The sequence below is a fragment of the Trachypithecus francoisi genome, unplaced genomic scaffold, assembly GCF_009764315.1.
Source record: "Trachypithecus francoisi isolate TF-2019V2 unplaced genomic scaffold, Tfra_2.0 Lachesis_group2, whole genome shotgun sequence".
NCBI classification, from domain to species: domain Eukaryota; kingdom Metazoa; phylum Chordata; class Mammalia; order Primates; family Cercopithecidae; genus Trachypithecus; species Trachypithecus francoisi.
Window position 1 is genome coordinate 130964637 of NW_022681465.1, and position 14157 is coordinate 130978793.

General features: G+C 43.3%; 1 protein-coding gene across 5 annotated transcripts in view; it reads left to right on the forward strand.

The window, feature by feature from the left end:
• Positions 1 to 14157, forward strand: part of ATP10B (ATPase phospholipid transporting 10B (putative)) — a 280240-nt gene that overhangs the window by 222339 nt on the left and 43744 nt on the right. For all 5 annotated transcript variants that reach the window (XM_033180385.1, XM_033180386.1, XM_033180387.1 and 2 more), the window contains 5 exons: positions 3080 to 3271; positions 4700 to 5303; positions 7777 to 7886; positions 9931 to 10057; positions 12926 to 13110. In XM_033180385.1, the coding sequence (XP_033036276.1) occupies positions 3080 to 3271; positions 4700 to 5303; positions 7777 to 7886; positions 9931 to 10057; positions 12926 to 13110 (1218 nt within the window). The remainder of the gene's footprint in view (positions 1 to 3079; positions 3272 to 4699; positions 5304 to 7776; positions 7887 to 9930; positions 10058 to 12925; positions 13111 to 14157) is intronic.

Here is a 14157-nt window from a genome sequence, read left to right on the forward strand (position 1 = left end):
CATAACGCATAGCTTGGAGCAAAGCGGTGTGTTATAAGAGGATGGCAGTCAGGTGATGTGAAAACTGTCCTAGTTCTGACCCTAAATCAGTGTGTGATCTGAAGCAGTTTCCTCCTCTCTGATACTCAATTTTGGCATCAGGAAAATAGGGGATTTAGCTTTGACAACTCCAAGCCTGTTCCTCAACTTTAGGTACCTGTGGTGGTAAGATTTAACAGCATCTCGTTCAAGTACCCTCCCCTTAAAAAAGAAATATATTTTCTGAAAAAAGAAAGTTTTCATAATCCCTTTTATTACTCTCATGGACTACCTGCTGAGCCTTAAGGATTAGATATACAAATGCATCCATTGTGTTTGAGATACCCAGACACTAAAGACCCTGGGTGGTAGCAAGTCTCAAAGGCCACTTCCTTCACATGCAGGATCTTGCCTGATATAGGTGTTAAGATTATGAATTCTAGGATCAGACTAACTGAAATCAACTGAAGGAATTCCTCCCACTTACTGTGTGACCTTGGGCAAGACAATCAACTTCCTTGGGCATCAGTCTCCTCACCTGAAATACAGAGACAATTGGGAGGATAATGGTACTAAACAGATAATGTTACTGCAGGAATATAATGAGACCATGGATGCACCAGAACATAAGAAACACCACATGAATACAAGCTCTCATTACTTTGTTGAGAAATAAGTTTAGAGTTCCTTGAGTGGTGTTGCTGCCTTGATGACAAAAACTGGATGGTCCCTGGAATCTGGTTTTAGAAGTTTGCAGAGAAACATTAATAAGAGAATATAGCTACTTTACTGTGACCACAGAAATGAAAAACCTTAGACTAGCAGTTCAGGAGTCCAAGTTCTGATTCTGGCTTTACACTAACTCACTAGGCAACTTTGGTCAAATCAGCCCATCTCTATGGGTTTTAATTAAGTCGGGATTCATTTCATCTCAACTTGGGACTATGAGAATCTGATGAAGTTATATAAATGACATTGCTTGGGAAGGTAGGAAGAGCTTCACAAATGTGAGCTCCTACCAGGAATACTGGAGTCAAAGGCAGAGAGCAGGGATAATATGTGTGTGCCCTTCTCAGGTTTTCTGGAAATAATGACACCACATGGTATGGATAATTCACACAATTGTTTTCCGGGCAATGGAAGGAAATGCAGGTCTGATTCAGTGTTATTGGCACTCTTCCTTCTGATAAGCAGACTTTTTTCTGGAAGTTGTCTTCTTACGATGGTATGAACAAGTTGGGGTGTGACTGTTGACTTTTGAAGAGCACCTAGAATGAAGGTTGGCATTCTTGAAGAGTGTGTGCCCCATTCTTGTGGGGTATGTCTGAGTTTCCTACTCTCTGGCTCTCACCTGTGCCAGCAGCCCTAGGGAGGACAGAATCAGACCTCTTGGAGTCATTGTATTTGGTAGTCAGAAAACAGCCTGAGGCCTCTTTTCTCAAGGGATTTTGTTAAACTCTCAACTTGGGTAAAGCTTATTGGCCCTCAGTCTTCACCTTGCACAAATTAATCAAGATTCCCTCAGTCTATCATTTTTAGCCATTGACTCTCTTCTAAACTATGATTTAGCTGTGAAATCTGAACGCTGATAGGAATGATCTTATGTGAAAGCCTTGTGCAAAATGGCTTTTGTCATATCTAACCATTGAGAGCTGGCATTTGTTGCTTCAAAAAAGCTGTAGTTAGAGCTCTAGGAAATACAGCCTCATGGAAAACTCCACCTCTCTATCTTTGAGGCTCTTACCTTATCTCTAGAGAGATTAAACATGGACATAAGAAAAGTGAATTTAAAATAGAGGCCAAAGCAAGATGCCAGTGGGGAGGTAGACAGAGACAGACACCACTACTGCCATTGCCACCACCACCTCTGCTCTGGTTAAGATCTCACTGCCTGAAAGAAGCTTTTCTGGCATCCAATCCCTGGGGTAAAATAGAGGAGCCAGAGCAAGAGAAAATACATAAACCAACAAGTAAAATATAGGTCAATATGTAGTGAATTCCAAAGGGATAGTTCAAGTGATAACTTCTACAAAGATGTGAAAATTTGGAAATCCATGGGTCAGATCCAGTTCTTCCTCTTTTTTCTTCTAAAAAAAGAATAGGAATAAAAGAAAAAAATAGGTCATGCATCGTCTTTGCTTTATCTTGAAAAATCAAGAGACTTGGCAAACTAGACCAGTATTGGAGCATTGCACTCAGCAGAGCAGTAGCTACCCTTTAGTTAGATAGGGGTAGGACTTGCTAGGTCTCATAGCTCCCACCACCCCATAATGTCCTCATCTCTACCTTGGCCCACCTTCCTCATTCACTTTACATGCCTGACTCCTGTGGACATTCTGAGTTAAGAATCTGCTATTGTAGTTCAGGAGAAAGAATTCATTGGGAGCTACATAGGATCTCATGGACAAGTGGGACTTCCCATGGTTATTGAAGTAGGATTTTGGTAGGTAGAAGAGGATTTTTCAAGCAAGGTGTGATCAGAGGAATACAGGAGGAGTATACATCCAAGAGGCAGCAAACAGAACACCAGGCTGAGCTGAGCTGAGGGTCCATGTTGAGAAGTATGGGAATAAAGAGTGAAAATGCAAACTGTTAAAGAATCTAAATGCCAAATAATTGATCACACTAACAACACCTATCTCCTGAAGGTTTTTTGAAGTCAAGAATACCAGGAGGAAATGGAGTTTTAAGACGACTCTGCAGGTGATACATAGGGTTAGAAAAAATAAAAAAGGTGACAGGCAACAATATTAGTTTACAGCTGGTGCAGAAATTCAGGATTGAGGGATAGAGGGTCTTAGCATGGCTGGAAGCAACACAAATGGTGGGAAGACACTAAGCGTGAAGAACTGTCAGCACCTGGTAATGGATGGATATGTGGCACTGAGAGACAGGAAGGACTCAAATAACAATTGGCAATGGCCAGACCTGTGGGAGAGGAAAACATGTTGGATGCAAGACTGCAATGAAGCTGCATCATCCTTTCCCCAGGCACGTGAAGATTCTTCTGGAGTAGGCTTCCTTCCCAGAAGAGACTCTCATTCTGGCCTTTCTCTTCCAGGAAAAAGATGTAACTCCAGATAAAAACCTACTGACCAAGGTTCGAGATGCTGCCCTGTGGCTGGAGACCTTGTCAGACAGCAGACCTGCCAAGGCTTCCCTCTCCACCACTTCCTCCATTGCTGATTTCTTCCTTGCCTTAACCATCTGCAACTCTGTCATGGTGTCTACAACCACTGAGCCCAGGCAGAGGGTAAGGACTAGCGATGGCTGGGGGAGGAGGGTAAAGGAAGTAGAGAAGTAGAAGGCAGAGTAGGGGAGAGGGGAGAAGTTCTGATCAGGGAGACATGAAATTTGGGTCTTAGCAACAGTGTCATTTCATCACAGTGAGACATAGAACAGGTCTCTTTACCCTCCCTAGATCTGTTTCCTCATTTTTAAATAAAATGGAAAAAGATATATATGAGCTATCTGTGTAGCTTTCAAACTTTGTCTATGTGTCTGTAGGTAGACATTAAGAGTTAGTGATTACTGAGCACTTGGTTTTATGCCAGGCTCCATACCCAGCACTTTACCTGTACCTGTATTATCATTTAATCCTCTCAACCCAGCAACTCTATGAGGCAGGACCTTGGATTTAACAAGCGAAGAAATGGTGGCTCAGAAAACTCAAGTAGGGCAATGAAGGACATATGGCTCATACATCTACACGATTCCATAATGGTTTCTAGTAATATTGTGCTATACTGCTGTTTTTATATATGGGTTTAAAATAGTTAATACTGTGTGTGATGTTTCCCATGGGGAAAAAAAATGCAGCTGAATGGTCATGTATGTAAAATTATACTCTAAACTCTACTGAAGGCGAATTTACCTTCAATCTTCCACAGACTCTTAGCCAAGCGCCGCTGTGAGTTACTGATGAGAATAATTAGGTGGTACAACTTACAACTATGAAACCAAGACAAGAAGTTTCACCCAGACACTTAAACTACAACCTCCCTTCATTATGCCCAGATTCCAAACCCCCCTGAAAATCACCTCAGCAAGTTATCAAAAGTCAGCAAGTTATCAAAAGTCTTCAGGAAGTTTTGGGAGGCAGAAAGCTTTATCTTAAAAATTAACTCATTTTTAAAAGGGGAAGAAGTACCATTTGGGGAAAGACAGTATGCAACTCCCAATTTTCAGGTTAATGTGGGAGCTTCAGCTGGCAGGTAGCTCCCAAGAGTCCAGCCTCTGGAGTCGAGTAGACCCGGGTTTGAGTTCCAACTCTAATCCCTACACACTGGGTGATCATGGCCAATTTATGTAGACTTTTTGTACCTCAATGTCCTCAGCCATAAGTTGGGTTGATGATAGCATCCCATAGCATTATTGGGAGGATGAAATGAGATACTGCACTCAAAGATAAAGCAGAAGCATTCATGGTGAGAGTTCAGGAAATGTGAACCCTTACTATGAGTTTCTGATTCTCATCTCCTTTTCCTTCTTTTGTCCACGCTCAGAGTGGGACGATCAAAAGATAGTGGAAAATGACCATTGTCAATGCTTAGAGTCTCAGGGCTGGAGGGAAACATCTAGCCTCACTTATTGCAAAAGTACCTTCATATTCTGCATAAAACAACTTGGTATTATTTCCAACATTGAGAGTAATGTTCTACTTTCCTCCTTTGGCCACAAGGTCACCATCAAACCCTCAAGCAAGGCTCTGGGGACGTCCCTGGAGAAGATTCAGCAGCTCTTCCAGAGGTTGAAGCTATCGAGCCTCAGCCAGTCATTCTCATCCACTGCACCCTCTGACACAGACCTGAGGGAGAGTTTAGGGGCCAACGTGGCCACCACGGACTCAGATGAGAGAGACGATGCGTCTGTATGCAGTGGAGGTGACTCCACCGATGACGGTGGCTACAGGAGCAGCATGTGGGACCAGGGCGACATCCTGGGGTCTGGGTCAGGCACTTCCTTGGAGGAGGCATTGGAAACCCCAGCTGCAGACCTGGCCAGGCCCGAGTTCTGTTATGAGGCTGAGAGCCCTGATGAGGCCGCCCTGGTGCACGCTGCCCATGCCTACAGCTTCACACTAGTGTCCCGGACGCCTGAGCAGGTGACTGTGCGCCTGCCCCAGGGCACCTGCCTCACCTTCAGCCTCCTCTGCACCCTGGGCTTTGACTCTGTCAGGAAGAGAATGTCTGTGGTTGTGAGGCACCCACTGACTGGTGAGATCATCGTCTACACCAAGGGTGCCGACTCGGTCATCATGGACCTGCTGGAAGACCCAGCCTGCGGTAAGTCCTGCTTTACCAGGGTTCCAGGCACAGAGAGTTCCATAATTGAAGAAGCAGCGTGGAATGGTAATAAGAAGCTCAAGTTGTAGTGTCACCTGGTACAGCAGGTCCCAGCTGGAATACAGACCTACAAGATGCTTTCCTCAAATATCCTTAAAACATGCTGCATTAGCACACCAACATGGCACAAGTATACATATGTAACAAACCTACACATTATGCACATGTACCCTAGAACTTAAAGTATAATAATAAAATAAAAAAATAAAAATAAAACATGCTGCATTTTACATCTCCTGGACCTAGGGAATCACAGTGTCTATTAGCATATTTAAAGACTATACAGTCTTGTAGCAGATAAACATCTTTAACTTCATCCCAGTTTTCCAAACTCATTTGAACATGGATTATCCACACAGTCTTTTGCACTAGGGCATCCATTATCTTACCATGGAGCACATTGTAGTCCTAACTCTTCATTTTGGGGAAAAGCAAACTCAACTCAGAAAGAAAAGGGACTTACAAGAGGCAACATGGTTAACTAGTGTTAAATCCCAGACCCAGGTATCCTGAATTCCAGGTCAGAATTTGTTCCATGCTGCCAGAATTCTGCACTGGGCTTGGTACACTCTGTGAAGCCTCAGGTGTTCCTCTTTATTATCCTTTTCCCCAGCCTCCCCCAGATGGATTTTCATAAACTTGCACTGAGCCAGGAAAATGTTCCAAAATCCCTACATATCAGTGTCCAATTTTGGAACAGCATGAATTAGTGTGCAGCCGCTTCCTGATTGCTAACAAGAAGACAGTTATGGGGCTATGATTCTCCCAGGATAGTAGATTCCAGCCAAGCTTCAGAATTGCCCAGGCAGCCCTGTGCCTCCTGCATTATGAGCTATGGATCAGGGCCAATAGGTTTATGGGGATTGATTAGTGTGTAGAATGGGAAGGGAGCTAATTAGTTCTCTTTATCCCCAGACTCTGGCAGACAAGTGAATTCAGTACTTCTGAGTCAAGGGAGCCACGGCACTCTATCCCTCAGCAACAGTCATCCAAACTGCCCTGGAGATGTCTCTTTATTTGCTCCTCACCTGATTGCAAAATGGATTAGAGATGCTTTCAATAAAAGACACACACAATGTTACTATAAGAATTGAAAAGCAAAACTTTGAAAGGAGGGAGAAAATAACCTCAAGTTTAATAATATTTATGGTGTTTAAATATTCAATTTGATGCTGAGGTTCCTGGCAGCCTAAGCAAGAAGGTAAACTCCAAGGCTTGCAAGTAAAAGACAAAAAGGTTTAATCTCAGGAGCTGGTGTCTTTAGAAATAAAATATTGTAAATAGTGCTGAATCAGGTGATACATAAATGAAGACTATGCTTAAGGCACCAGGAACACCTGAAAAATGAGAAAATAATCTTTGAAACAAGTTTTATATTATATAAAAACAGCCTTGGAGTAGTATCATGGAAAAATCAGAGTTCTATTGGACTTCATTATACTTTTCTGTTAAGAATTATATTTTTAATTTTGCATTATATATACAAGGATGGGTGAGGTATACAAATTCTGTTCAATCTTAAGATGTCTAAAAATCTCAATCCAGCCCTGGTAAGGAATGATTCTGAAAGCTAGCTCAGTTTTACAAGCGATCGATAAATGATGTCTGTGGCAGTTTAAAAGAAGTGGTGAATGGACTCAATCCTACCCCACATCAGCCAACCTTGGCTGAAAACTTCCTATTATAGAATTAGATAAAGGAATTGGAATTTCAAGAGAAAAAGACAAATTACCTCTGACAGAAACTTATGTAGAACTTTACAAAGGGGACTTTGAGCAACACACACATTTTTCACACTAGATTCATAGGAAATGCAAAAAGAAAAGTTTTCTCCAAACCTATTTCTTGCATTGAGCTCAGCAAAACAAATGAGATGAAGAACTCAGCTAATGAGATCCAGGCTTGTAGATGTCTTGGGACCTAACTTGATATAAGACCTCAAGTAGAAGACAGAGAAGATGATAAATAGTCTTAGAGAACAGTTTCCAAAGTCAGTTGGCCATCCAGGAATAAACTAAAAACACCTTAGGTAACAATAAAGATTTAAACTTCTAGTCCCCTGATTCAGTTGGGCTGTCATTGTACCTGAGAATCCCAATTACCAAATTCCCAGGCGGTTCTCATGCAAACAGCTGTTTGGGAACAGTACCTTAGACCACCTACCTTCCTTACATAGCACTTTACTCAGCCAGGCTTTTGATGAGAAGATGTAGAGAGCAGACAATGTAAGGACTCCCTGCATTATCTTCCAGGGCAACCTGACAGGAGAGCTCCTTCGTGTTTCTAAGGTGGGCTGTAAGGGATTCCTTCTCTAAAGCATTTGTAGTCTACTACAGAAGATTTCAGGGTGTTGGGGATGGGGATCCCTAAGCATTTGTACATGGCCTCATGTGGGACAATGGTTATTTGACAGCGCCTGACATGAATGTGGAAAAGAAACTGAGAAAAATCCAAGCCCGGACCCAAAAGCATCTAGACTTGTATGCAAGAGATGGCCTGCGCACACTATGCATTGCCAAGAAGGTAAGAACAAATTCCTCCAAGCATGCTTTGAATATCATTAAATAGCTGAATGGCCTTGACCTTCTTTTTCTTTATACAAGACCATTGGAGGTGGTTGTTTTAACGTTTTCAAGATTAGCCGTTCTGACTTGCCACAAAAACCCAAGACACTGACAATTTTGTTGAAGTCAAAATCTGAAGAGCTAGGTCCCGTATCTGTGTGGCTTTGCCATGCCCTGCTTTTCATTATATGTATAATGGGTAACACGCAACTGATGACATTTTTTCAGTTATGATTTTGCTTTCCAATTATATTTTTTAGACATGCATTATTTTCCTTTCAATTTGGGGAGCTTTTATATGGTCACATAAAAATCTAGATTTCCGATTTCTTTTAAAAATTCAGAGGATCTGGCCAACTGTTTTCATTCTGGAATGACAGCAATCAGCTACAACCAGGAAGTTGATTCCTGTGATGAGGGATATGTTCAGCTGTGTTCTGTGGTTGGCCACAGTCCCTACAACTCCCTATTACATTGCACTCAGCCCAGCCATAGTTTTGTAGATTACCTGACTCATGCTCCGCAAGATCTTTGACTTTGTAGCTTCTGCAAGGCAGGCAGGCAGGCAGTGAGGGCTGCAAATTGCAGAGTGTGGACAACGAATGAGTCACCTAAAAGCAAAGCTAATGGGGTGCTATGATGGGCACACATTTCTAGATAGCTAGACATGGGTTTTCTTGCATAAATCCCCAGGGCTTTTCATGTCTTTTGTGGTTCTTAGGGTAGCATTAGAGATCAGGAATGCCCACTTTAAAGCCAGAACCACCTGGGTAGTATTCCCAATCTCACTACTTTTAGATGTGTGACCTTGAGCAATTTCTTCACTTCTCTGAGTTTTATCTGTAAAATAGTGCTAATCAGCCCTCCCTCATGCAGTTGTCATGGAGATTAAAGTAACCACATGTGCAGCAGCTGGGACAGCGACAAATGCTTACCAATACTCTGAATCAGAACTACACCCTTACCACCATTTTATTATTATTATACTTTAAGTTCTAGGGTACATGTGCATAACGTGCAGGTTTGTTACATGTGTATACTTGTGCCATGTTGGTGTGCTGCACCCATCAACTCGTCATTTACATCAGGTATCACTCCCAATGCCTTACCACCATTTTCTATTGAAGTCATTTGTGCATATTTTGCCTCCCCTAATGGACTATGCATTCCTCAAAAGCAAAAGGCCTACTTGTGTCCCTTTGGTTTTCTCTATAGTGCCATGCAGAGGGACTTGAGGAATATTTGATGCTTGAACAAAATAATCTTTCATTGCTATAAGACACCATATGCATGTAATGTCAACAGGAGGGTCTAAAATGGGACTCTGAAGGAAGAAGATGTGGCCGCTAGCTGGATTGTTCCAGCTACTGGGCACTCCATGTGTATGACACCATGCCTGGTGGAGTGCTCTACAGGTTATGCAAGATCTGGCTGCTGCTTTCTTTCCAGCCTCATTTTTGAACTTTCTCCATCTTTCATTCAAGGAACAGAAGGAAGGCCAAGTTCATTGCCGTTCCACAGCCTTAACTCTTGATCTTGCCCATGATTGACCCTCTATCATTGGATCTCAGCTTGCAGGTCATTTTGTCGAGGAAACCTAAACTTCCAAAAGAAGGCAGCCCCCTATTCAGTTACTCTTCTATCCCATCACACTTTCTCATATCACAGTCATTTTCTATAAAGCATTCCCTGAAATAATTATTTTAAATTATTTATTTGGATAATACCTCTTACCCACCAGCATATAAGCCTAGGCATACAGGGACCTTGTCTGTCCAGATCATCTCCAGTGATCTGAGCACAACAGATTCTTAGTGATAATGGAACACAAGGATAAATCTTCATTGATGTACATATTTTTTTAAAAAATCATTAAGAAAGCCCCATCTAATTATGTAGGGTAGTTCAAACAGGCCAATAGGAGGCCCAGCAGGTGAGAAGAGAGAGGAAATTATCTTGTTGATCCACCCAAGATTGTTAAGGAGCCTTTTCTCATCCTGTAGGTTTTAAGTGAAGAGGACTTCCAGAGATGGGCCAGTTTCCGGCGTGAGGCTGAGGCATCCCTCGACAACCGAGACGAGCTTCTCATGGAAACTGCACAGCATCTGGAGAATCAACTCACCTTACTTGGTAGCTAAAAATAAGTCATCATTATAGGAAAAAAAGGAATGCAGCCAGTTGAGAAGGGAGCTCTTGGCCCTGATTCTGACACTACTAATATGTCTCCATTAGCAACCTTCCCTGGGGTTCCCTTCCAGGTATTTGGCACAAATGGGCCGTGCCAATACCCAACCCAGACGCCACACACAGCTTCCTGAGGATGCTCTGGGAGCATTCCTGCATTCCCTGCTGGAAGAAGCCTCTGAGTTTGGCTGCTTTTCCAATAGCACACTCTTCCCTTCATTCAAATGTTTGCTAAGCACCTACTATGTGCCAAATGACATGCTAGGCTTTGGGGCTGCAACAAGGGACAGGAGCCAAAAAGTCTGCCCTCCCAGAGCTTGGAGTCTAGTGAGGATACCAGATGATTGAGCAAGAAATTTCAACAGACTGTGGTGAGAGCTGGGCTAGCAGATGGGCCAGGTGGGATGGAAGCACGAAGTAGGAGATGCCAGCCTAGCACAGGGGTGAGGGAGGGTCTAGGAAGGCAGTGAACTGAAAGCCAGAAGAGAAGCTGATCAGGCAGAGGGGGAGGACTCAGTTGAAGGTCTAGAGTTGGGGAAAATGATGGAAGGCAGGAAAGATCAGCAGGACCCAGATTATGACAGGCCATGTCAATCAGCTGCGAAAAGTTTGGAGAGGGCAGAGGGTGAAAGCAAGGACAGATCTGTGCTTTACAAAAACTGCTGATTGCTGCAGCATGGAAGTTAGATTGCTGTGCTGACAGAGAGATGAGAAGCACAGAGACTGATTAAGAGACAAGCTGTGCTTTCTGTTGGAGGAAAAGCATTGCTAAGAAGGAGGAGCTTTATTGAACAGGATTAATGTCCTCATGCCTTGGGAGCAAAATCTTGGTAAGCAATGCCCAGTGTGCACTGGCCACATGGCAAAAAGCCTTCTTTCTTCTTGGTGGACAATGTTGACCTGGGGATGAGGACCAAGTTCTAGATAGGGACACACGCCTCTGAGACTTGGCTTCTCCTCTAGATGAGTCACATGCCTCCAGCTGCCCAGCCAAACAGGAGTTCAAAGGGAAAGATCCAAAGTCCCTGTAAAGTAGGATGGCTGACAAGCCGAGGAGGCAGAATGGGGTTGGGGAATGGAATGCATTAGCTCCCCACATCCTTCAGCCTTTGGTTTCCTATGTCTCGGCTGCAAAAGCCTCTGCTTGCTGCCTCATAAGGTCCCCTTTAAAGCTGAACACAAGAACTCACTTGAACAAGAACCAGAGAATGGCTGGGCCAGACAACTCTACCACATGATGCCACCAGGAAGTCATCCCATTCAGGCACCTGATCCCTTTTCTCCCTTCCCAGAGGATTCTTTTGTTTGGGGACAGCACTCTAGGCTCACTCTATGAGAGGTGTTCCTCTGGTTCTTCTGTGTGAAGAGAACACACTTGTCAGAACCTGCTGGCTTCCCCTAGCTGGGAAAGGCTTTCACAACCTTCCTGTTTCATTTTCTCTTTCACACAAATAAATGTGTTTTTCCTCCTCTCTCCTTCACCCTGCCTCACTGTAATAAGTGAGCTTCCTCTCACCTTCCAGACTAACGCTAGTAGGGGAAGATGAGGCTCAAGCCATCACTTTTTATGGGGTTGTTTACCTGTGCATATGGCCCTCAGATGCAAAACAGGCACATTTCAGGATAGTGGGGTTCTTTGTCTCCCCTCAAGATGGCTTGGAGAGGGCTCAGAAGAGAATTCCACTTTCCACTGAGAAACTGGCACACCACTAAAAAGCTGTAATGCCTTCATGCGGTCTCAAAATATGAAATAATCTTTTCAGTATGCATCCAACGTAACCACTTTGCCAACCTATTGTCACTATGGATTATTAAAAGAAACAAAATGCCATGCTCCTGCCCAGAGTGAAATGGGTAGCCATTAGTCTGTGATCTGAAATGAATCTCAATTGAAAAGCAGATTTATTTTTGCTTAATCACTTAGCAACTATTCAATATTTGGATATCTATTCATCAGGGCTGGTGCAAAGCTTGAGATCCTTCAAAAATTATGGAATCTGCCTGTTTAATTTCCAGAATATTATCAAAAATGTGAGTCCCTATTAATTCTGCTTTGATCAGTTGCAGGGCAAAGATTTCAGTCCTTTCACTTCTACTCCTATTGCTGCTAGGCCAGTTCAGGCTACTGTTGCCTCTCCTCTGCAGTCCTGCCTGGCCTCCTAGGTAGCTTTTAGCTCTGAATCTCACCCTGCTTTTCCAATCTCCAACCTATTCTCTTCTCTAGAATGATATTCTTAAAAGTCAAAACTGATTCTGTCACTCCCCAGCATAACACCCTTGAATAGCTTTCGTTACTACCAAATAAATTGCAAATCCTTTGAGGCCCTGACAAGGCTCTGCACAATCCAGCACTCCTAAGTTCCTTTTCTGGCCTCATCTCTCACCTTGCTCTGCCTCCATTTCTGCATCTTCCTCTACTCTAACCTCTGGGACTTCACACACATGCTGATCCCTCAACCTGGAATTTTCCTCCTCTGCCACCTCTTTGCATTATCTCCCAGGTCTCAGTTTAAGTAGCACTTCCTCAGCAAAGCCCACCCTGATTTTCCAGGTGAAGTTCAGGTCTCCTGGTATATATTCACAGTGTACCCTGACTTTCTCTCATTACATAGCTCAGTTATAAATTATGATTCAATGACCATTGAACTCAGAGGTAGAGACCAGCTCCATCTAGTTCACTGTTATATCCTAGGTGCACAGCCTAGCACAGTGATGCTATGTAATAAACGTTGCCTGGCTTCACAGGGCTTTGGGGAAATTAAGCAACTACTCTTTTACCACAAATGTGAACTCTGTTGTCTTTGATCACTCCAGGAGCCACTGGGATTGAAGACCGGCTACAGGAAGGAGTTCCAGATACGATTGCCACTCTGCGGGAGGCTGGGATCCAGCTCTGGGTCTTGACCGGAGATAAGCAGGAGACAGCGGTCAACATTGCCCATTCCTGCAGACTGTTAGATCAGACTGACACTGTTTACACCATCAATACAGAGAATCAGGTGAGGTGATCCTCTGTATTGATATCTGCAGATATCAAAGTGTAGAGCAGCAACCCCTCGACCAAGAGGATACAGGCTTCTAGGTGGGATTTGGGTACACCAGGGAAGCACCCAGCCCCCAACAGATCACTGAATCTTGGAGTTGGAGGACCCTGGAAGTCATCCAGCCCAATATCCTTTATCTCATCCCCATACATGGCTGGCTGCTCTCTTTTATATTACTTCTGGCACTGCTTGTTAGAAAGTTTTACCTCTCCCAAATTCTACTGTTGGTCTAGTCTCCCCATTTCCCCCACAGATAAGGAAACTGAAGACTACTGGGGCTAAGTCACTTGCTCAGGTTTACCCTGCTTGTTTCTGATAGGTAGAACTAAGTCTAGAACTGAGCTAGTGCTATTTACATTCTACCACACTATTTGCCTATGGAATCTCAACTGTCAGTTTCTCACTATTTAAGACTAACTTATCCATTGAAAAAGTTCCAATTAAATTGAAATTATTCTGAGCTTAAATTTTCAGCATCAATTTATATGTCAAACTGGTCTGCCACGGAGTAAAAACCTGAAAAGAATAATGCATAAAGCCAATATGTTTCTATGGGATAAGAGAAAGAATGAAGCAAAGTTCTAAAAATGGCACTTTTCAACCGGAATAGATTATGAGTGGCAGGGAGTGAGGTTTGGAGAGAAGACTGGGAAAGCTGAAGAGGCATATTCAAAGCTATAACATCATTTTGATTTCAGGGGGAAGTATCTGTTTTCACAATTCAAATTGCAGAAAGTCAAGCTCCACCACATGTTCTTGGCTAATGAAGATGGGGGGTGGGCACTGAGATGTGTGCTCCTATCAGAAGGAAGCAGGGGTTGGATTACTCGGAGGATATAAACCAGAAGAGCACTCTACTGCGCGGGTGTGGGCATAGGGCCCCTAGGGCACCTACACCTAGGACATACCATGGAGAAAAGGGAAGAAGATGGAAAGAGGAAAGGAAGGAGAGAAGACTCTGGACTCTAAATTTTGCCTGAGGCTGATGTAGACCTACAGTAG